At 51.8% G+C, this 24,413-nt stretch overlaps 2 protein-coding genes across 2 annotated transcripts in view; one reads left to right on the top strand and one right to left on the bottom strand.

Moving 5' to 3' along the window:
* TRIM13 (tripartite motif containing 13) overlaps positions 1 to 17,120 on the bottom strand; it is a 197,406-nt gene extending 180,286 nt beyond the window's left edge. Inside the window, exon 1 of the mRNA XM_078657371.1 lies at positions 16,986 to 17,120. The gene's annotated coding sequence lies outside the window, so the exon portion shown is untranslated. The remainder of the gene's footprint in view (positions 1 to 16,985) is intronic.
* A 453-nt stretch (positions 17,121 to 17,573) lies between these two features.
* The window catches only part of SPRYD7 (SPRY domain containing 7), a 231,858-nt gene continuing 225,018 nt past the window's right edge, over positions 17,574 to 24,413 (top strand). The window contains exon 1 of the mRNA XM_078657370.1: positions 17,574 to 17,734. Coding sequence (XP_078513496.1) covers positions 17,632 to 17,734 — 103 coding nt within the window. The 5' untranslated portion in view covers positions 17,574 to 17,631. The remainder of the gene's footprint in view (positions 17,735 to 24,413) is intronic.

Genomic DNA, 24,413 nt, shown 5'->3' with positions numbered 1-24,413 from the left:
GATGGCTCCATATTTCTGTTTGTTTAAAACCCCATCATTATTACAAGAGATTAACTTAACCTTATAAACCATTCAATAATCTCCATATTTCCAGCACTAACTCCCCAACTTCGGAAATTCCAACTGCTTAGAACTTCAGGTTTCTTGATGACTCTGCTCTTTTTCTTCCAGCTTGTCCCCCCCATGCCACAGCTTCTCTTCCTGTCCCCCAAAAAACTACCCCCAATAGTGCTGACTCCAACAACAAAAAAACCTGTGTGGGAGAATTGACCACCATACTCCCTGCAGACCCCAACCCTGTTTGTGGTAACATGTAACTGCCCCTAGCAACAATTCAGAGAAGTCCCATCCCCTGTTCAAAAAAGAAAAAGAGACAAAAAGGGCAACAAATAGCTCCTAGACAGAAACAAATACTATTATATACCAAACTGAGCTGGCACCTTGCAACCTCTCTCACCAATTTAAGCAGAGCTGTATTTTTTTGCAAATGGCCATGTGTCTCTTGAATTGTTGTACACAGATGAAATTGTCCCTTGAACAGGACTTTTAATTTAGACTGTTGTGCTATTGCACCCTGAGTGCCTGCAGCCTTAAATTGTCCCACCAATCCTAGAACGTCTTTAGGTCATTGAGCCACTAAGGCAGACATATCTGGAAAAAACAAAACTTCCCCATATCGTCTGTTGTAAAAGATTTTTTTCTGAATGGCTGTTGAAAGAATGCGCTCCTTTATGCGATAGTCTGCAAAGTTAACAAGGACGGTATGAGGAAATTTAGGATTGGCAGGATGGTAGGTAGGAACCCGATGAGCTTGCGTTATGGAGCGATCGGATCAGACCTCGTCAAGAAGCCATGTTTTAATTAGGGAATCAATGAGTTGAAAAGTATTGTGATGGCTAAATGAGTTCTCTACTCCTTCGGGAACACCCATTAATAGCAAGTTGGACCTCCTTCCACAGTTCTCCATTTCATCGATTTTATTCTTAGACATGGATAACTTTTTTTAATATTCCTTACGCCCTTATCCAGATAAAGGAGCGATCCTCAAAGTCCAAACCCTATATTCTTCTGCCAACAGTCTTGCTGGAATTTACAAGACACTTTCCTCAATTTTATTCAGTTTATGGTGATGAGCTGCAACTTCCTCAGCTTGGATCAGGGTTAAATCCTGGATTTCTGCAAGGATAGTCTCCAACAAATTCTGAAACAGTACTGGTTGATCAACACTGATAGTACGTCTAAACCATGGGGCAGCTGTACTAAGAGTGCTGAGCAGCAAAAGGTGTTGGTGACCCAGATTGGCCACTTGGTTTAATAACCTTTCAAATTCGGCTCAAAGGGTGTGGTTGACAGAGGAGAGATATGTCCTAAGGCTTGTACCGGGAGTGGGAGGTCATGCTACCTGTAAACCTGGTGGGTGGAAGATCCAAGATAGCTGTAGTCTTCTCTCCCTCTACTAAGGCAGGCACCAGGATGGTGGTGGGGGGACCGAACTGTGACAGTCTAAGCTCGGCGCCACTTTGTTATTTCGCAAAGAGCCGGTGCTCCTTTGGACGCACTTCACTTTCTGGTCACATTCTCCCTGCTGTGCAATTCGATAACCCCACTCTAGGCTCTCTCCCCTTTCTATGTTCCTGCTGCTTAGCTCCGGACTTAGCTCTGCGCTGATTGTACTGGTTATCACAGCATTATCAAATTGCTGTCACTCACCAGCGGATTAGATCGATAGTCAAGTGCGCTGCAGCTGCTTTGTGTCGGCTGGATAGCAGGATCAACAGAAATGACTGCTGTAGACATTTCAGGCATTGCATTGTATGGGCCTTTCCTTTTTCCTTCAGAGCTGCAGCGAGGTGTGCCTGGACAATTCATTTTATTAGCCTTTTCCAACAGCGGCAGCGGCTGTTTTTCCTTTAAGATGCAGTTACCACATAATAGTCAAGAAATGTATTGGGGTATACTGTGAAACCCCAATACTGCATAGTCAATGACTTTAATGCCGAACCATTGGCTGCAAGGGGAGGCACCTTTCTGACATGTACGGCTGAAATGCTGCAGAATATGCAGTTATTAAGCGTCAATTAGTGGGCATGCCAAAGGACCAAACAACGGATAGTAGAGATAACCCCTGCCCGACTCCTCAAGGCTACAAAGTACTCTCATTACCTCTACTTGGTACCCGGCAGCTCCCATGTGAGATAATAAATACGGCTGATGCTGCAGTGGGAATGGTTAGGAACCTCGCGGCCTCCTATTTCCATACGCTTCTTGATGGCCATACAGACTGTATGGCCGTTATCTTCTCTCTTTTTGCAAGGCGAGTGTCTATTGCTCCAAGATCACAACCGTTTTGCTCTCTCCCCATAAGCCGTGCTGGACGCACTCAAAGCAGCAGCACTCATGCTCAGGCAAACCCTTGGCTTCTTGGCTCCGCAAACGTGAGCAAATGGACAAAGGAAGGTCATGGATGGTGCTAACAGCAGTTCATATGGGCTCCGCATGTTGCTCACAATTTACTTTTCTTAATTCCTTAAAAGTACTTGCTTTCGGGAGATGTGTTTCTGTAGTGTTTTTTTCATGTGACTTCTGTCTCTTGCATAGTGCATATTATGAAATGAGTTACCTCTAGCTGTCTGGGTGAGTTCAAGGTACAGAGGGTGTTGATGATGGGCTAGAGTGAGACCTTTGGAGTTGAGGCTCAAAGCAGTGTGTTTGTCACAGTGCCTGTCAGTAGGCAATTAAGGTGTTCAAACTACCAGCTCATCCAATCCTTAGCCTCTCAGCAGAACACCAAGGGCCAGATGTATGAAGAAACCATTTTGCGGTTCCTAGGAAATTGCAAAACGGCATATATGAAAGTGTGTTGAACACTTTCTGCGATTATCAGTGGGTCGTAAATTACCTACCTCATGAATATAAATGAGTTAGGTCGCAATTTTCAACCAATTAGGAATCACAAAAATCACCGGGATGATGGCCTGCTGAGGTCAGCAGACCACCATGTCTGTGATTGCTTTTAAATAAAGCAATCTTTTTTTGTAAAGCAGTCCGTTTTCCTTAAAGGAAAATGGGATGCTTTAAAAAACAAGCATTTGCAATGCAATAGGTCTCGCATTAGGAAAGTGTGAGCTATGGGTATTGTAAATGACAATTTTTTTAAATATGTGTTGGCTTTGAAAATATATAAATTAATAGCATTGTTATTCACAAAGCCAATAGCTTACACTTTCCTAATGCGAGTCCTATTGGCAATGGCAATGCTTGTTGGTAGCAAGCAAGGACAGTGCTGTTGTGGTGCTGAGTGATCCTGTTGTGGTGCTGAGTGATGATGTGGTTGGGCTGAGTGATGTGGTGTATTAGAGTGATGTGGTGGTGTCCCAGAGTGATGTGGTGGTGTCCCAGAGTGATGTGGTGGTGTCCCAGAGTGATGTGGTGGTGTCCGTGAGTGATATGGTGGTGTCCTTGAGTGATGTGGTGGTGTTCCTGAGTGATGTGGTGGTGTTCCTGAGTGATGTGGTGGTGTCTGTGAGTGATGTGGGGGTGTCCCTGAGTGATGTGGTGGTGTTCCTGAGTGATGTGGTGGTGTTCCTGAGTGATGTGGTGGTGTCTGTGAGTGATGTGGGGGTGTCCTTGAGTGATGTGGTGGTGTCCCAGAGTGATGTGGTGGTGTCCCTGAGTGATGTGGTGGTGTCCCCGAGTGATGTGGTGGTGTCCCAGAGGGATGTGGTGGTGTCCTATAGTGATGTGGTGGTGTCCCTGAGTGATGTGGTGGTGTTGTGTGGCGTTCAGCAGTGTGAGGCGTGCAGCAGTGTGAGGCATGCAGCAGCGTGTGGCGTGCAGCAGTGTGTGGCGTGCAGCAGTGTGTGGCGTGCAGCAGTGTGAGTAATGCAGCAGTGTGCAGCAGTGTGAGGCGTGCAGCAGTGTGAGGCGTGCGGCAGTGTGAGTCGTGCGGTAGTGTGCAGCATGCAGCAGTGTGAGTAATGCAGCAGTGTGCAGCGTGCAGCAGTGTGCAGTGTGCAGCAGTGTGAGGTGTGCAGAAGTGTGAGGCGTGCAGCAGTGTGAGGCGTGCAGCAGTGTGAGGCATGCAGCAGTGTGAGGCGTGCAGCAGTGTGAGGCATGCAGCAGTGTGAGGCGTGCAGCAGTGTGAGGCGTGCAGCAGTGTGTGGCATGCAGCAGTGTGTCGTGCAGCAGTGTGCCGCATGCAGCAGTGTGAGTAATGCAGCAGTGTACAGCGTGCAGCAGTGTGATGCAAGCAGCAGTGTGATGCGTGCAGCATTCTGAGGCGTGCAGCATTGTGAGGCGTGCAGCAGTGTGAGGAGTGCAGCAGTGTGAGGCGTGCAGCAGTGTGAGGCGTGCAGCAGTGTGAGGCATGCGGCAGTGTGCAGCAGTGTGTAGCGTGCAGCAGTGTGAGGCGTGCAGCAGTGTGCAGCATGCAGCAGTGTGAGTAATGCAGCAGTGTGCAGCGTGAAGCAGTGTGAGGCGTACAGCAGTGAGAGGCATGCAGCAGTGTGTCGTGCAGCAGTGTGCAGCATGCAGCAGTGTGAGGCATGCAGCAGTGTGAGGCGTGCATCAGTGTGAGGCGTGCATCAGTGTGAGGCGTGCAGCAGTGTGCAGCATGCAGCAGTGTGAGTAATGCAGCAGTGTGCAGCGTGCAGGAGTGTGAGGCGTGCGGTAGTGTGCAGCATGCAGCAGTGTGAGTAATGCATCAGTGTGCAGCGTGCAGCAGTGTGAGGCGTGCAGCAGTGTGAGGCGTGCAGCAGTGTGTGGCGTGCAGCAGTGTGAGGTGTGCAGCAGTGTGTGGCGTGCAGCAGTGTGTGGCGTGCAGCAGTGTGTGGCGTACAGCAGTGTGAGTAATGCAGCAATGTGCAGCGTGTAGCAGTGTGAGGCGTGCAGCAGTGTGAGGGAATGTCTGACAAAATATAGAAAGACAAAATATCGACCTACAAAAATATCGGTTTGGGACCTGCTGGGACTTGTGGATCTTCCTGCGGTGGGGCGACTGTGTGAGGGAACTTGTCCCCCTAGACTGCAGCGGTGGGCCCGGGTGCTATAGAGTCGGAGAAGCCTGAAGGGCGGGTCCTCTGGTCGCTGCTCGGCCCATCTGTGCCCCCATCTTTAAACTCTGATCCTTGCCATGCTTTGGGCCCTGTGGGCCGTGCTGCGGCCCAAGGCTAATGCGCTAGTGAGGCAGGTGCGGAGACATCGAGGGGCCCCTGTCGGCGGACGTATCTGCAGCTGGTGTTTTTCCCAAGGGCCCTGTTGAGACTGCTGCCTGGTGAGTGCCCCCGGGGGCTTGGTATCATTATCTGTTGGTGATCTGCGAGGGGGGCATGCGCCGCCCAGCTCTGGAGCGGGACCACGGACCATAGACCCCTTTGGAATAAGGGTGGGGAATCCCCCACGGCACACTGAACACCGTACGGAGTGGTATAGTGAGTCTGGAGTGCCACTCTAGGAAGTTGATCTGTGACCGCAGACCTAGCACCGTTACCTGGTCGCCTTCAGTGAACAGCTTCCATAGATCCTTGTAGGGTGACCTCCTGAGGCTCCCTCGACCAGCGCGGACCACGACGCTTTGGGAGGCTGGTGACACCCACACTGAGGCTACGCTCCGGGGGCTGGTTTCTCTCCCAGGGAGGAGTACGGAGGAGGAGACGGGAGGCTGTTGGGAGATTGGACTGACCGTACAGATCTTAACTGCCTGTCGACGGTGGCATTCTGCAGGCTGCCTACATCGCAACAATGACGCGCACTAACAGAGGCAAGGAAGCCCCGGCACCGGCTTCCAAGGATACCACGGTGACGGAGCTGTGGGGCAAAACGGGGTCTTCTGCCTCCTCTGGGGCGACCCCGCAGGCTGGAGGAGACTCACCCCCGGTGATACAGGCCTTCATGGCATCCTTCATGTCCGAATTGAAAACCGAAATTGGCTCTTTGCGTACTGAAGTACACTCCTGTGTTCGAGAACTCCGGAAAGAGGTCACGGACCTGGGCGAGAGAGTGGATAGGCTGGAAAAGACGGTGGACGCCCGCACGGAAGATCAAGAGCAACTGTGGCAGCGTCTGGCCACCCTTGAAGAACAACACATTGAGTTACAAGTGAAGCAAGAAGACTTGGAAAACCGCAGCCGCCGGAACAACCTACGCATCCAGGAGGTCCCTCTTGGGGCCGAAGGGAGCGACATCATGACGTATGTGGCACAGTTGCTTCACAATGTCTGGGGGGATGATGACGCCTCCCCGCCGGCTTTGGACCGAGCTCCCCGTGTCTCCGGGCCCGCGGGTCGGCCGGGCCTCCTCCCAGACATTTTAACCAGAGTCCACTTCTTTAGAGAAAAAGAAGCTATTCTCCGGGCGGCGAGGGCCAAACAGGATATCACTTATGACGGCCATAAGATACAAATCTTCCAGGACCTTGTGCCTAACACCCTGCGGCGCCGTCGTGCTTTCAAGCCTGTGACAGATAAGCTACGAAGCCTGAACATCTCCTATTAATGTGGTCACCCCTTTGCCCTTATCTTCGACTGGGAGTCAAAACGAAGAGTGGTAAGATCCTAACACGAAGCGGCACAGATACTCCGACTTCCATCGTCATGCTATGCCAGCCCCTCCCGTCCCCCACCTCCTGCAAGAATACCGGCCAAGCCTTCCTGATCCACCGTGCATAGGCGCAGACGCTCTCTGCCCCTGGATGCTCATACAGCTTCACAGGCTAAGCAAGACATTATTGATCACATAAAATCCTTGGAAAGGGAGAACACCGAAGTGGGCTCAGAAAACCCCACTCCTTGATAGGAAGCTGCGGATCCTGTATCGAAACCTACAGTGGACTTTGGGAGGAATGGCCCATTGCTCATCGACGCGCGCGGAGCGCCACCCCAGCTCCTGCCCTGCAATGTGGCGGAGGCCGGAGCCTCCCACCTGGTTGACCTTGAGCGCAGCGAAACCCCCCCATCCATTCCTGAGAGAGTGACGTCTCTGGGCTTCCCAAACCCAAGGGTGTAGGCTAGCCCATGACAGGAACAGGACACTGTGGCCCGGTTGGCCAATGTTGGTTGTTCAGGATCAGTACGCAGTGGCCCGGTTGGCCGATGTCGCTAGGCTCTATCTTTTTATCTTTTTTCCTACTGTTTTTTCTGCTCTCTTACCCTACTTTCTCTCTGCTTCCGGGGTGCGGTGGGTGGATGTTTGGGAGGCTGCAGTGGGCATTGGCACATAGGGGAGGTCCCCCCTTCCTACCCTCTCCCCGGGTTTGGGCATGGTTCTGTGGGAGGCTCCGCGCGCTAACTGGTGACCTACAGTGGTAATGGCTCTTTCTGACCCTCTAAAGATCCTTTCCCTCAATGTTAAGGGCCTTAACTCCCCCAATAAACGGCGGCAAGTGTGGCGCTACATTCTACTGCATGGCCCAGACATCTTTTTCCTTCAGGAAACCCACCTGCTTAAAAGTGATACCCAGCGCATGGCACATCCCAAATACCCCCTTCAATTCTGGGCAGCTTCGGACACCAAAACGGCGGGTGTGGCTATTCTCTGCAGAAGGGGCATCAGGCAGGGGGCCCTAAAGGCCTTTCATAGCGTGGATGGGCGTTTCATCAGGGCGGGGGTGGTGGTTGTCAGACGCCCGCTCACACTGTGTAATGTATATGCACCAAACCAGATGCAGGACTCCTATCTCCGGGCGCTATTCAGGGAACAGGTGCCAAAGGGTGACGCCTCCTTGATTGTAGGAGGGGATTTTAACTTTGTGTGCGACCCTGCGTTGGAACGTAGTGACGCCTCTTCGAAATGGATCAGGGGCCATGTCATCCGCGCTTCTAACCCAGATAATGGAACTCGGCCTAATGGATGCTTGGCGGTATCATTCCCCCGAGGTGCACGATTATTCGTACTATTCGCATGTGCACCGCTCGTACTCGCGCATCGACCATTTATTCATCTTGCATGCTCTCATAGGAGATCTGCTCACAGCGGCTATGTCGGACATTTCGATTTCCGACCACGCGCACGTCGAGCTTCTCCTACAGGACCCGGCCTCTGGCCCTGCACGTCAGGTGCAGTGGCCCCTACCCCCGTATATTTGGCGGGATCCGGAGGCCGTGGAGTCAATACGGGTCGCCATAGACTCTTATTTTGTGAGCAACGACCTCCCCGAGACCCCATTTCCCGTGGTGTGGGACGCCTTCAAGGCGACGATCCGGGGCCACATCACGTCTCTGGCGATTGCCCGCTCTCGGGAAGCCTGCAAACTAGAAGATAGCCTCTCCGCGGATATAAAGAAGTTAGAGGCGCAAGATCGGGAACACTCCTCCCTCGCCAATTGGTGGAAACTTGCGAACCTTAGGGGCCAGCTCCGCTGTCTGCGGACCAACAAAGCCGAACGTTCCTTGCTGGCCTTGAAACAGCGGTACTTCGAGGGGGGGGACAAGGTGGGACGGTTGCTAGCTCAGCGCTTGCGGGCCCGAGCGGCAAAGGCCCACATTGCAAACATCCAGGTACCCGACGGAGGGCGGGTCACTGTGGAATGGGCGAAGTGCGATGCCTTTATATTACACTGCCCTCTACGCGGCGGACGCACCCTCTCAAGCCCATATCGATGAGGTACTTGACCACTGCCCTTGGACCCCAATTCACCCGCATTATACTGCGCAGTTGGAGGGCCCTCTCCTGTCGGAGGAACTGACTGCAGCACTGAAAGACATACCCCTCGGTAAGGCGCCAGGCCCGGATGGCCTGCCAGTAGCCTTTTATTGTATGTTCGTCTCACAGCTCCAGCCCTACTTGTTGCTTCTTTACAATTCCTTTTCGGATACGGAAGGGCCGTTGTCTTCCTTGGGCTTGGCGGAAGTAGCTCTTATCCCGAAGCCGAGAAAGGATCCTACCCTCTGCGCCTCTTATCGTCCTATAGCGATATTGAACACGGACCTCAAACTATATACAAAAATATTAGCCAAACGCCTGGAACCCCACATGCCGGGATTGGTAGAGCCGGATCAGGTTGGCTTCATCTGCAACAGGCAGGGGGCGGATAACGTGCAAAGAATTGCCCATTTAGTGGGGAAAGCCCATCATTGGAACACACCGGCCTGTCTTCTCTCGCTCGACGCGGAGAAGGCCTTTGACCGGGTGGAGTGGGGCTTTCTTCGCTCGGTCCTACACAGGGTTGGTCTGGGGCGCAACATGATTGCGAGGATTATGGCGCCTTATCTCTCCCCTCAAGCGCGGGTCCGTGTTAACGGACGGCTCACAGACCCCTTCTACATACATAGGGGCACTCGGCAGGGCTGTCCCCTATCGCCTCTGTTATTCGCTTTGGCAGTGGAGCCCCTGGCGGAGATGATAAGGCAAAATGAGGACATCCACCGTATAAACTTAGGAGGGCGCCAGAACAAAGTGGCGCTGTTTGCGGATGATCTTCTCCTCACTTTGACGCGCCCAACAACCTCCCTCCCGGCGCTCCATGCTCTTCTGCAGACTTTTGAAAGGGCATCCGGCCTCAAAATCAACCATGCCAAGTCTTGGGCTCTAAACCTCACAATCCCGCAGGAGGAGCTTCCAGCCTTAGAAGCGTTGGCTCCGTATCGGTGGACCGCAGACCATATTCGTTATTTGGGCCTGAAGCTGACCCCCTCCCTGGACACGTAGTCTCAGGTGAATTGGGGGGAAGGCAAGTCAGCTGTTCAGGAAGACATGAGGAGGTGGAAGCCGCTGACTATCTCCTGGCTTGGCAGGCTTAACGCTGTCAAAATGTCAATCCTCCCAAAAATTCTGTACTTGTTCCAATGCCTACCCACCCCCATTCCACAACAACAGATACTGGCCCTTCAGGAGGAGATCACCAAGTTCATCTGGGGTGGCCGTCGACCACGGTTCTCTCACAAGATCCTCATTATGCCCCGGGATAGAGGGGGTCTAGCATGCCCTAACCTCCTAGACTATTACTGGGCTTCACACCTTCGAATGGTCTCGGAATGGACAACCACCGAAAGCGAAAAGGTGTGGTTCCACATGGACCGGATGGTAACGGGACGCACTATCTGGGACCTTACATGGTTCCATAGGACAGCGTGCTCCCGCAGTGCCTACATGGCGGTACCCACAAAAACGGTCCTGGATATATGGGACAAACTAGCTTACGTAAGGGGCTGACGACATTCCCCTCGCCTCATACACCTATTGCAGACAACCCGCTCTTCCCTCCGGCCTACCACACACAAACATTTGCCAAATGGTTACGGGGAGGGTGCAGAGTCATTGGGGACATGTTTGAGGGGGGATGCCTGAAGACCTTCCCCCAGTGCAGAGATGAATTTCATCTCCCGCCAGCAGCTAGACTGCAATATGCACAGTTGCGGCATTGGGTATCGTCGCCCACTATGTGGCAAGTGGCTACCCAGCCTTACACCCCATTTGAGCGGCTGGTCCGCTCATTCGATGACTCGAAGGGACTCCTATCACGGACATACCAGATCCTTCAGCATCCGCATATGCAGACGCTACACCCGTGGCAATGGCACCTGGCGTCGGGAACGGATATTGCACCTGGGCAGTGGAACCGTCTTTGGCGCGATATTCCTAGGGTCTATCGCAGCATCCCACAGAGAGAAAATGCGTATAAAATTATGACGCAATGGTATTACACGCCGATACAGTTACACAGTATGTCCCTGCAGCGTCCCCCTTGTGTTGGAGGTGTTCAAATGCATCTGGCGATTTCATTTACATTTGGTGGGCCTGCCCGCACCTGACCCTGCTCTGGAAGGAGGTCCTCAGTCACATCAGGGGAGTGTTGGGGTTCCCTCTGCCTGACTCCACAGCCACGATCCTCTTGGGCATAAAACCTGTCACTTTGAAAGCGCTCACGAACAGTGATTGGACCATAGATCTACATATGCTCGGAGCTGCCAAGCAACTCATTGCACTCTATTGGAAAAGGCCAGAGGCACCTCCGATCGCTGCTTGGTTTGTGCGACTGTGGCACGTTTTAACTATGGAGCTTTTCACTGCTCGACTGCAACTGCGAGAAACTCGCTTTAATGCAGTGTGGCGCCCCTTGGTCCAATACCTCTGTAAAATAGAACATGCACGATACCTGCCTGTCAAGTTTAGAGCAATGCGCCTCTTTGAGGGCGCCCTGCTCCCGCCAAACCCTAACAGGCTTCTGCCATGCCCAGATTGATTATAACCCCCTTCCCCCCAGTGCGTACGCTGCGGCCTACACAGTGTCCCCGGCTGACCATTATAGAATGTTACCTGTGGCCGGTTCACTCACCTATCCCGGTAGTTGCTTCTGCCTCCCACCCTTCTCTTCCCCATCTATCCCTGCTTGGCTTCTGTCTGTCTCTTACTATCCACTTTGTAGGGGCTTATTGCCCGTGGTTAAAATGTTATTCTTCTTCTTTTAATGGGTCCTGAAATGTACCGCAACCTGCCATTATGGACACAGCTATCAGTACGAGTGGTTGGCGATCTCCCTTTCGTCATAGACTCTCTGTGGCCTGAGCCTATCTTGAGAATTATTTGCAAGTGACGCGGCCGGCCCTAAGTGGGTTGTAGGCTTATCGCTGTGTATTGTTAGTAGACAGGCCTCAGAGACCCCTACAATTAGTTGTTATCACCACACTTCCTTGACCACACGACCGGCCCGGCAAGGGTTGCAGGCGACATGCTGTGTCTAAATTAGCTTTTCGTAGCTTTTTTGTTTCTTTTCTGAGAGATGATCGCAAATAACGCGGCCGGCCCTGAATGGGTTGTAGGCTTAACGCTGTGTATACATGACCCTTCGCTCCTTCCTTGTTTTTGAAAATAAAACAGATTTCGAACAAATATAAATTACTAATTATTAAAAATTAATTACCAATTAATTAAAATTAATTTATAATTCCTACAAAATTTATAATTAATTTAGTATAATTAAATTACTTCTCACCCTATTCCCCTATAAACGCACAACCCGCTACAGAAACTAATGATCAATTAATCAATTAATTAAAATAAATTACCAATTAATAAAAATTAATTACCAATTAATTAAAATTAATGTATCATTCCTAAAAAAGTAATAATTAATTTAGTATAATTAAATTACTTCCCACCCTATTCCCCGATAAACCCACAACCCGCTACGGTACTAAAATACAACATTTACTTAAATTACATTTAAAAAAAATAATACATGTTAAATACATAATCATATACATAAAAATCGATATTACTTACATCGATATTAAAAAAAATCGATTTTACTTACCTTCTATATTCTGTCCCTTCGATATTAAAACATCGATATTATGGTAGGTCGATATTAAAAAATCTATATTTTTTCTGCCTACCGTGTGAGGCGTGCAGCAGTGTGAGTCGTGCGGTAGTGTGCAGCATGCAGCAGTGTGAGTAATGCAGCAGTGTGCAGCCGTGTGCAGCGTGCAGCAGTGTGAGGCGTGCAGCAGTGTGAGGCGTGCAGCAGTGTGTGGCGTGCAGCAGTGTGTGGCGTGCAGCAGTGTGTGGCGTGCAGCAGTGTGTGGCGTGCAGCAGTGTGAGGTGTGCAGCAGTGTGAGGCGTGCAGCAGTGTGAGGTGTGCAGCAGTGTGAGGTGTGCAGCAGTGTGTGGTGTGCAGCAGTGTGTGGCGTGCAGCAGTGTCGTACAGCAGTGTGCAGCATGAAGCAGTGTGAGTAATGCAGCAGTGTGATGCGTGCAGCAGTGTGAGGCGTGCAGCAGTGTAAGGCATGCAGCAGTGTGAGGCAAGCGGCAGTGTGCAGCATGCAGCAGTGTGCGGTGTGCAGCAGTGTGTGGCATGCAGCAGTGTGAGGCGTGCAGCAGTGTGCAGCATGTAGCAGTGTGAGTAATGCAGCAGCGTGCAGCAGTGTGAGGCTTGCAGCAGTGTGCAGCATGCAGCAGTGTGTGGCGTGCAGCAGTGTGAGGCCTGCAGCAGTGTGAGGCGTGCAGCAGTGTGAGGCATGCAGCAGTGTGAGGCGTGCAGAAGTGTGTGGTGTGCAGCAGTGTGAGGCATGCAGCAGTGTGTCGTGCAGCAGTGTGCGGCATGCAGCAGTGTGAGGCGTGAAGCAGTGTGAGGCATGCAGCAGTGTGAGGTGTGCAGCAGTGTGAGGCGTGCAGCAGTGTGAGGCATGCAGCATTGTGCAGCATGCAGTAGTGTGAGTAATGCAGCAGTGTGCAGCGTGAAGCAGTGTGAGTAATGCAGCAGTGTGCAGCGTGCAGCAGTGTGAGGCGTTTAGCAGTGTGTGGCGTGCAGCAGTGTGTGGTGTGCAGCAGTGTGAGGTGTTTAGCAGTGTGTGGTGTGCAGCAGTGTGTGGCGTGCAGCAGTGTGAGGAGTGCAGCAGTGTGAGGCGTGCAGCAGTGTGAGGCGTGCAGCAGTGTGAGGCGTGCACCAGTGTGAGGCGTGCAGCAGTGTGAGGCGTGCAGCAGTATGTGGCGTGCAGCAGTGTGCACCATGCAGCAGTGTGAGTAATGCAGCAGTGTGAGGCGTGCAGCAGTGTGAGGGGGCAGCAGTGTGAGGCGTGCGGCAGTGTGCAGCATGCAGCAGTGTGAGTAATGCAGTAGTGTGCAGCGTGCAGCAGTGTGAGGCGTGCAGCAGTGTGAGGCGTGCAGCAGTGTGTGGCGTGCAGCAGTATGTGGCGTGCAGCAGTGTAAGGCGTGCAGCAGTATGAGACGTGCAGCAGTGTGTCTTGCAGCAGTGTGTCGTGCAGCAGTGTGCAGCATACAGCAGTGTGTGGCGTGCTGCAGTGTGAGGCGTGCAGCAGTGTGCAGCATGCAGCAGTGTGTGGCATGCAGCAGTGTGTGGTGTGCAGCAGTGTGAGGCATGCAGCAGTGTGTGGCGTGCAGCAGTGTGTGGCATGCAGCAGTGTGAGGCGTGCAGCAGTGTGAGGCGTGCAGCAGTGTGAGGCGTGCAGCAGTGTGAGGCATGCAGCAGTGTGTCGTGCAGCAGTGTGCAGCATGCAGCAGTGTGAGGCGTGCAGCAGTGTGAGTCGTGCAGCAGTGTGCAGCGTGCAGCAGTGTAAGGCGTGCAGCAGTGTGAGGCGTGCAGCAGTGTGAGGCATACAGCAGTGTGCGGCGTGCAGCAGTGTGAGGCATGAAGCAGTGTGCAGCATGCAGCAGTGTGTGACGTGCAGCAGTGTCTGGCGTGCAGCAGTGTGAGGCGTGCAGCAGTGTGTGGCGTGCAGCAGTGTAAGGCGTGCAGCAGTGTGAGGCGTGCAGCAGTGTGTCGTGCAGCAGTGTGTCGTGCAGCAGTGTGCAGCATACAGCAGTGTGTGGCGTGCAGCAGTGTGAGGCGTGCAGCAGTGTGAGGCGTGCAGCAGTGTGCAGCATGCAGCAGTGTGTGGCATGCAGCAGTGTGTGGTGTGCAGCAGTGTGAGGCATGCAGCAGTGTGTGGCGTGCAGCAGTGTGTGGCGTGCAGCAGTGTGTGGCATGCATCAGTGTGTGGCGTGCAGCAGTGTGAGGCATGCAGCAGTGTGTGGCGTGCAGCAGTGTGTGGCGTGCAGCAGTGTGTCGTACAGCAGTGTACAGCATGAAGCAGTGTGAGTAATGCAGCAGTGTGATGCGTGCAGCAGTGTGAGGCGTGCAGCAGTGTAAGGCGTGCAGCAGTGTGAGGCAAGCGGCAGTGTGCAGCATGCAGCGGTGTGCGGTGTGCAGCAGTGTGTGGCGTGCAGCAGTGTGAGGCATGCAGCAGTGTGCAGCATGTAGCAGTGTGAGTAATGCAGCAGCGTGCAGCAGTGTGAGGTGTGCAGCAGTGTGCAGCATGCAGCAGTGTGTGGCGCGCAGCAGTGTGAGGCCTGCAGCAGTGTGAGGCGTGCAGCAGTGTGAGGCATGCAGCAGTGTGAGGCGTGCAGCAGTGTGTGGTGTGCAGCAGTGTGAGGCATGCAGCAGTGTGTCGTGCAGCAGTGTGCGGCATTCAGCAGTGTGAGGCATGAAGCAGTGTGAGGCGTGCAGCAGTGTGAGGTGTGCAGCAGTGTGAGGCGTGCAGCAGTGTGAGGCGTGCAGCATTGTGCAGCATGCAGTAGTGTGAGTAATGCAGCAGGGTGCAGCATGAAGCAGTGTGAGTAATGCAGCAGTGTGCAGCGTGCAGCAGTGTGAGGTGTTTAGCAGTGTGTGGCGTGCAGCATTGTGAGGCGTGCAGCAGTGTGTGGCGTGCAGCAGTGTGTGGTGTGCAGCAGTGTGAGGCGTGCAGCAGTGTGAGGCGTGCAGCATGCAGTAGTGTGAGTAATGAAGCAGTGTGCAGCGTGAAGCAGTGTGAGTAATGCAGCAGTGTGCAGCGTGCAGCAGTGTGAGGCGTTTAGCAGTGTGTGGCGTGCAGCAGTGTGAGGCGTGCAGCAGTGTGCAGCCTGCAGCAGTGTGAGGCGTGCAGCAGTGTGCGGCGTGCAGCAGTGTGTCGCGTGCAGCAGTGTGTCGCGTGCAGCAGTGTAAGGCGTGCAGCAGTGTGAGGCGTGCAGCAGTGTGTCGTGCAGCAGTGTGTCGTGCAGCAGTGTGCAGCATACAGCAGTGTGTGGCGTGCAGCAGTGTGAGGCGTGCAGCAGTGTGCGGCATGCAGCAGTGTGTGGTGTGCAGCAGTGTGAGGCATGCAGCAGTGTGTGGCGTGCAGCAGTGTGGCGTGCAGCAGTGTGAGGCGTGCAGCAGTGTGTGGCGTGCAGCAGTGTGAGGCATGCAGCAGTGTGTCGTGCAGCAGTGTGCAGCATGCAGCAGTGTGAGGCGTGCAGCAGTGTGAGTCGTGCAGCAGTGTAAGGCGTGCAGCAGTGCAAGGCATGCAGCAGTGTGAGGCGTGCAGCAGTGTGAGGCGTACAGCAGTGTGCGGCGTGCAGCAGTGTGAGGCATGCAGCAGTGTGCAGCATGCAGCAGTGTGTGACGTGCAGCAGTGTCTGGCGTGCAGCAGTGTTGAGGCGTGCAGCAGTTTAAGGCGTGCAGCAGTGTGAGGCGTGCAGCAGTGTGAGGCGTGCAGCAGTGTGTCGTGCAGCAGTGTGTCGTGCAGCAGTGTGCAGCATACAGCAGTGTGTGGCGTGCAGCAGTGTGAGGCGTGCAGCAGTGTGAGGCGTGCAGCAGTGTGAGGCGTGCAGCAGTGTGGGGCCCCTTCCCATTTGCGAATGGGTTACCAACTACTTGAAGTAGGTGGTGAAAAGTGGATGTTTTGCGACCGCATTTCGGTCACAAAACATTCATACATACCTATGAAATTCGGTATTTTGAAGGGACGTCCTAAACATGCCCCTCCATAATATTGACTCGCAAACCCAAATTGCTATTCGGTAACAGGTTACCAAATCGCAATTTGAGTTTGATACATGTGAAAAGGCTTCTATGCATTCGCAAACAGGCCGATTCTGCGAATCCGCCCGTTTGCGACCTAAAAATGGCATCATATATGTGGCCCATAGAGTGATAGTCACGTGTGCCAACTGTATTTAACATTTTATATGAAAGTGGGTGAAGGAGATACACAAATGACAAAATACTGGCATTACCAAAGGAATAGAAAATGCCTTGTTTACAGGTGAGGGGAAAAAGTGTGGGTGTGTGAGAGAGAGAGATGGTGAAGGTGAGGTTATGTGAGATTGTATATACAGTAGGAAGAGTGAAAAGGCAGTGATTGTGTGTGAGATATGAAAGTGGATGATTTCAAGAAGATATGTAGGGAAAGGGGTCATACATGACTAATAGAGTGAAAGACAGACGGCTGAGGAAAGTGGTGCGAAGGGGAGAACGGGAGTAACTGAAACACTCCAAAGACTAATTACCCCTCCATTGACCTTAATAATGGGGACAATACATTGCCCTTATTCCTAAAAAAAGTTTCCCACTTTTCTGTTCTAAATCGTTGGCATGTGTGATAGTGCATTTGAAATAGATAATTGTCGCTGTTACCCACAATTTGTCACAGACAGCGTCACCACAAGATTGACGTGAATACATTTCAGTGATATAAGTAGCTCATATTGTGGCATGATCACTATGCTAATTTGTAACTTTAAAACCCGAAAAAACCCACCTGCTTTAGGTCACAATATATTGGAAAGTAAACATTTACGTTCGTGTTTTCAATACCAAATTTCAACTTTCTTCGGATACGAAATAAACAGGTTTTCACTGCATACGTTCCATTAGTATTGCTAAATGTCCCGTCTTCCAAAGAGCTGCGTGGTGATACGTGGGATCGTGAGAAATTTTGAGACCCCGCCCCTTACTCCGAAACCGAGGTGATGTGAAACGGCCATCTTGTAACTTGAGCACTTGCCGTTTCTACAATTGTTCTACTTAAATTCCTAAATATGTGTATCTGTGTTAAAATTGTAATAGGATGTACTCGTTCGAATACTCAGTATATTACATTTCTCGGTCGTCTATCCTGTTACTGTGTGCAACAAGAGAGATTTATTATTGTACCCAACGTAAATAAACCTGCGCCATAAAACGTTTGGACAACTCTGAATACAATTGTAACAATATAAAGTACTCGGTGATTGCCTCACGCTAGCTTTATCTGCATTCGTAAGACGGCCCTAGACGCTAAGACATGGCCGCTACCTCCTCGCGCAGCTCTTGCGAGGGCGCGCGCCTGCTGTCAGGAGTGGCTGCGGGGGTGTGCCTCAGTCCTAGCAGCAGTTTTTGCCTGAACCGGGGGCTTCCTGCACGAGATGGCGTCAGTTCTGTGCTGCTTGAGGTGCTGCGGGGATGGGGGCCCTGGCCACATCCCCTTGAAAGAGATGCCAGCGGTGCAGTTGGACACGCAGCACATGGGTGAGGAAAGCTGACATTGGCTTCTAGATAGGTGCAGTTTTCCCCTTACCCCTTCATATCCCATCGTTGACAACTCAAGTCCTATGTTTTTTCAATATTTACATATTAAAAAACACGCGAGAGCATCCTAGGATTTTCTCTCCTTATTCATCTGGACACATGCGTTTGTAACAACCAGCTTTCCGTTTTATTCTGTGTCCTTCCCACGCAGCTTAGAGCGACACTGTGCCCTTTAGGTTACTATCACTACCCCCACGCCAGAATACTCTGCGTAAAAGGTAATCTATGTGTGTAGTGTATTTATTTTTTATCGCACATATTACGCGATGTTTCTGTTTCCCGTTTGTGTCATCTTTCTTCTAATTCTTCCATAACCCTCCCCCTAAAGTCCAAAAGAACAACACAAGTTAGGAAAACAAATATATCTCAGGGATGCCTTGAAAAGTTTTCATCCATATTTAATTTATTTACTTATTTTCTTATCCACTCCTTGCGCTCATTTTCCAGTGCTATTTCTGCATTCTCAGACTTATTTGGTGAGAGATGGTTAATATTAGGGAGACTAAGGGGTATATTCTCAAGAACGTGTGATGACCATTGCAAAATTAACGCAACTTTCAACATCGCAGTCTATCGTGGGAAAAGAATGCTGTGTTAACTAAGTATTCACAACACGGAGGCACCATGCGATAGGCCCCCGACAACGCGTCAAATGTCCGCCATAAAGTCAACGCGACGCTGCAAAAATGTGAAACACAAATGCAAAAAAACTTGCGATGAGGCCAGTCGTGATACAAAAAGCTAAAAGCTAAAACCAGCGACAGGCCTGCAAATCCCACGTGTCTGGCGGGAAAATGCACAATAAAAAGAACAAAAAAAGAACACACCAAAAACAGTCCAAAGTGCGTAGCAACATGGATGCACCTGGACCGCGTGAAGAGGCCAACACGAACCCCACAGACCACCAGCAAGGAACAACTGGGTCGGGGAAGGCCAAGGAGAAGAGGGTGAGAGACTGGGTGCAGTCCGCAGGCAATCCAGATCAGCGTCATGGAGGTGATAGAACACTACCATTGACTGACCCACAATTGGACTACTGTGAATGCAGTCAGCGTCGAGGAGGGCAATGGAAGAGGACGAGAGGCGCTGGCATGATGTGAAAACCAAGCCAAGGACAAACCCTCTTTCAACAGGAAGGCAGCAATGGTGACAGGAGGTGGGAGTCCTGCGCCACAGGAGGAGCTGGAGGAAACAGAGGCCACAGTCATCAGTGTGGAGACAGTGCAAGTAGCTGGGAGTCCGGACACAGCTCGAGAGGACCTGACACAACATGAACAGGGCGAGTAACGAACAGGGACTGGGGGAACGGGGGGGAGATGGGCACAATAGCACACAAGCATATCGATGTGTAGCACACTGCACACCCACATTGACCCTGGATCATGTCCCTGATCCCAGTGGCACACTTCAGCACACACACATAGCAATAACAGCACATCTACATTGACGACAATGTGGTACAATGTGCAACCCTGACACTGCAGAACAGAGGACACAACTGGCTTCGTACATGCGCAGAAACAGGCCAACTACATCTAACAGAGCAGGAAACTGAGAGTTGGTAATGTAATGTACAACCTCACATCCGTCATGTAGTCTAAATGTCCACTGTCAAAATCCAGCACCTCCCAGGCAGTCACAATGTACATTGCCATACAGTCTGCATGTAAACAAGAACAATGCACCAATATATATGTCAACACAACATCAACTTGCATCTCCCCTTCACAATGCAGAGGGGCCAACAACCCCTCCAGCAGAGCAGACCAGACAACTCATCAGTGATGCAGGAGAACAATGCACCAATATATATGTCAACACAACATCAACTTGCATCTCCCCTTCACAATGCAGAGGGGCCAACAACACCTCCAGCAGAGCAGACCAGACAACTCATCAGTGATGCAGGAGCGGACCACCACACCTTCGACACTGACACCCTACAACAGCTCATGGACATCCCAGGCGACCCACCACCAGGGCAGCCAAGCTACATAGAGGAGAAGCCAGCCCCCTGCACAGATCACACAGCAGGAAGCACTCGCAAGCACGGCTGGCTCACAACACTTCACCGAGCCACACATGCCATTCCAATGCCAGGTGTCAGAATGCCAAAAGGAGATGGCCGAACAGGTGGGGGTGGGGTCCGAACCCATGGAAGACGAACTAGAGCACGTAAGTGGGTGTTTAATACCCTTCAGGGACCACCTACACCCCACAAAGGAGACCCACACTGCTACAGAGACACATGCATTTGCACATTTCCAGTACAGAACCACGCCCAGGGCCCCGCAATTACCATTCACACACCCACGCTGGACCTGCGTACGATGGCCCAGTCCACTCCTCTTACGTTGAGTGGATGAAGACAAAGCTACATGTCCAAGCTCTAACCTGCTTCCTGCGGTGACACTTCTGCGTCCGCTGTACACAGCACAATGTAATGTCGTAGAGCCAAGGGCCCTCATGCATAGAACATGACCACAGGGACACACACAGATAGTATGTGGAACTGGCTACTGGCACGTGCGCCCGGCCCTTATATTGGCAGGGCCACAAGTACAGTGACACCTGTGCTGGATGTGTGTGGGGTGATTGTAAGCCAGCCAGCATGGAGTGGTTGGTGCTGGCAACAACTTGAACAGTGAACAACATTAAACGGAAATTGAAAACACCAGCGTAATAGAGACAACTGCTGAGCAACATGGAGGTAGTCGGAGTAAGTACAGAGGTCACCAAATATGCAAACAGAAGTGTCCGTGAGTTGCAGTGCACTAAGCTTGTGGCACTAGAGCTGAACGCTCTTGTGTACAAATTGTCTAGGATTGTGTCCCTTCGGGATATACCTGATGCAGCTGCAGTGGGTTGTGTTTCACTTGCATCATCTTCCTCAACATCTTCCCAGGTCTCCCACACTGTCTGAGGTGACATTGCTGCGTAACCTCTCCACAGCACAAAACTCAACCAGTAACGGTCCTTGGCCTGCGGTGCACTGAGTCAGTGGCACCTGGAGTGCTGAGCAGGGTATGAGGCAGATGATGGCATCCATGACCGGTGTGAGCAACTCAGATAGTCTGCCAGTACGACCTTTTTCGACTCTGGCAGATGGCAGTTGGAGGTGGTCCTGGTGATGGTGGTGTGTGCCTCCTGCGGTGATGTGACGTTCGGGCCGGTCAGGACGTCGATTTGATGTCTGAGCCCTGGTGGACCGCAGTTGAGACCGGAGGGCCACAGACCCATGGCGTTGACGACCCAAGACCATCGTCTCAGAGGCCATCCAATATTCAATCAGACAGGGTCCCTGACTTGAGCTGCTCAGAGTTAGTGGCTCTGGATGCACCGCGGTCGGCACAGGCACACCGCCACAGGACGGTGGCTTGCGGTCCACTGAGGTAGGGCCACGCGGACTGGGTGGATCCTCGACGATGTCCAAGGGGAATGTGGCGGAGGGTTGCGGTGGACAGTGGAAGGTGTCCTCCAGGGCATGATGCAGAGGGCAGTAGCCGTCCGAAAGCAGCAAATGGAGGAGTGGAATGCTACAGCATCATTTCCACCACCAATTCGGTATCAGCTACATGAGGATGAAGATTACCCCCTAGTCCATAGACTCAGACGCCACCAAAGTTCAACCAGAGAGTGTCCATGACTGTCAGGGAACAGACGTAGTGGCATCGGGGCTGAGGTCTGCGATGATGCAGGTACAATGATATGAACTCGGCCATTGGTAAATTAAGACTGTCCCAAATGTGTGGCCTACTTGACAACAGTGTAGGTCAGAGGCAGCGTTCAGCGGTGGCCGACAGCCACGTGTTGTTGGCTCGCGATGAACAGAGTTAGTGACACCAGGGCAGTTTTCGGTAGTGTTCGATCACCTCCGTAACGATGATCCTTTTTTCCTCCTGACTGAAACGCGTCATCCTCTTACACTTCTCCTTGCGTGCAATGATATGTACTCTGCCATTGAAAAATCGATACTCCGTTCCAATTGTGTGACCTACTCAATCGCAGCATAGGCCGAGGGCAGTAGTTCACGTGGGCCCACAGACACATGTGGTTGTAATGCTATGCACAGACTTGGTGGCACCACATCGAAGGGAGTATGATGGAATCAAACGTCCCATGAACATATGAACTCGTCCATCAGGATATCAAGACTAATTTCCAAATGTGTGATCTACTAGTCCACTGTGTATGCCGGTTGAGTTCGTCAACGTGTAAGGAGTACTGCGGGCCTGTGTCGCGGAGGCCGTGATGGTCTGGGGAGGCTGCCAGGGTCGCGGGCCTCAGGCCTGGAGCTTGCACCGGCACATGGTGAGCCCTCTTCGACACACGCTGGTGGCAGGTGGGCAGGGGCGGGCAAGTCTGGTTCGGGGACCAGCTTCCTGGGGTGCAGCAGGCACACAGGATCGCAGGCAACACCGCTCTCGGCGACGGCTACGGCCTCGTGGCGGGGTGAGAGGCGCTGCTTGGCAGACATGGTGAGCATTCCGGTAGAGGACCACGCCCACATGCCTTTTATTTGCACCCCTACGCTGGCCTGGCGTACGCCGGGCCACTCCGATTACGGGGGAGAACGTAACAAGGTACATTTCCGCAATCTTCCCGACTGGCTGGGGTGACATGGTTGCGTCCACTAGACTCCAAACACAGCGGTGTGTGTTGACATGGATATGTGTGTGGTCTGCATACTGCAGCCTGGCCCTCACATCCACGCCACACTTGGCATTGTGTACATTCCTATTTATCAGTCACTTGCCTCCTTCGCACATGCCTGGTACCCCTCCTCTTCCCACATTCTGCTATTCTGTGGCTGAGGTGCCATGCCGTTGATGGCTCATGTACATGGCAGGCCCAGGTTCCCACAGTAAGTTGTGCTGTCGTGTCTGATGGGTGTGCATGTTGTTTGGCATGTTGTATGTGAGTTTGTGATGTGTGCATTCCCAATGTTGCAAGTTGCATGATTGTGGGGTTGAGGTGTGTGTTGTGTTCATTTGGTATTTTCCAACGAGCAGTGCATTTCCGTGGGTGCCATCCTGGTTGCGCTGGTTGATCATGGACTGTCGGAAGATGTAGGGATCATGCACACTGCCTGGGTGGTTGGCGTTGACGTTGGTGGAGAATCCGCGGTGGTCTGCTATTGCCTGGACATTTATGGAATACGTGCGCTTTCTGTTGCGATTATTGTGTGCAGTGTTGCCAGGGGTCACAAGTAGGACATATGTGCAGTCAATTGCCCCCTAACACGTGCGGGAAGCCAGCTGTGGCATAGATGCCTTGCTTAGTCTCCGGCTGTTCCTACGCAGTGTCGGGGGAGTATAGATAGTGGGGTACCAAGCTGAGGGTGCAACCATGACCGTTGTGAGGGACTTGGATTGGGCTGGCTGTGTGACTCCTCTGACTCAGGCGGTTGTTGGTTGGAGGGTACCAGAGGCCAACCCGTGCAGCAGGGCCAGTAGCCTAAGGTGGGATGTTGGTTGTCTGCTGTGTTGTTACCATCAGCCTGTGGACAATGGTGGTCAGGATGCGTAGGATGGTTGTCCCTTTGAGCCTGTAGTGGGCAATGATTTTTTCTAGGGTTGGCTCCATGGCATCTGTTGTACTTCAGGTGTGGCTCTGGGCTAGGCTCCCTTTTGTGGTGCAGGCTGCCGTCCGACTTTGCACCAGGTCAGAGACGGTGTTAAGTTCCTGCTGCTAACGCGCCTTATCGCTTTTTTTGGAACTTATCGCCGATGTGGCTGGTCGTTGAGAATGTTGCGGAGTGGTGTTTTTGCAACTTTTTGCACAGGAACGCCTACTCTGCATCTCATTAGCGATAGTTGCTGGGGTCATCTGTGGCAATGTTTTTTTGCGGCTGCTATCACAGGTAACCTGATGATATGGGCTGTTATCACCAGCTTGTTAATGGGGCGGTAAAATTATCGCCACTTTGGCTGCCATAAAGTGCCGTTAACTTGGTGATAGTTCCTAGAGAATATGCCCCCATGTGTTTGCTATGCCAATTTAAATGATATCTAGCAATAAATATATATTCACTGCACTAAACCAACCAGAGAGACTCCTCAGTGTTCAGAGGCACTTAGGTTGTGAGTGAGGCCTTCCATTCTCTATTGCACATCAGACTCCTTGTTTGTGCTACGATGGTGGCAATGTGGTTTTATAGAGCACAAACTTAGTTAGGTATAACTAACGCGGCGCACAACTAACAGTTTGAGAGGTGATATCCTATGTTGAAGTGCAGTATACCGGAGGCACACTTGGTTTAAACTCAAGTTTTAGATTTATGTTAGAAAAGTGACCAAGAGCTTCAAGACATAAACCGTGTTGTGTTCTGGGTGTGCATGTGTATGTACTGTTTGGATTAAAAACAAGGGGCATGGTAAAGCAAGCGTTTTCTTTTCTCCTGTGTGATCTGTTTTATTTTACAAATGCAATGATGATGATTGCTTTTCCTGGTTTTTGATTGCTTCTGTTCTAATATTGCCATCTTTTAAAAACAAATTCTCACTCTTGAAATTACAGTGGAACAGTTATGTTGTTTTTCTTGTTCCAATAGGTAGCATGTGGGTATTTAGAAATATATTGAACTTCTGTGAAGACTATTCCAATGCCATCTTTCAAC

This window comes from Lissotriton helveticus, chromosome 8 (assembly GCF_964261635.1).
Source record: "Lissotriton helveticus chromosome 8, aLisHel1.1, whole genome shotgun sequence".
NCBI classification, from domain to species: Eukaryota; Metazoa; Chordata; class Amphibia; order Caudata; family Salamandridae; genus Lissotriton; species Lissotriton helveticus.
This window is presented reverse-complemented; position numbering and strand designations above follow the sequence as displayed.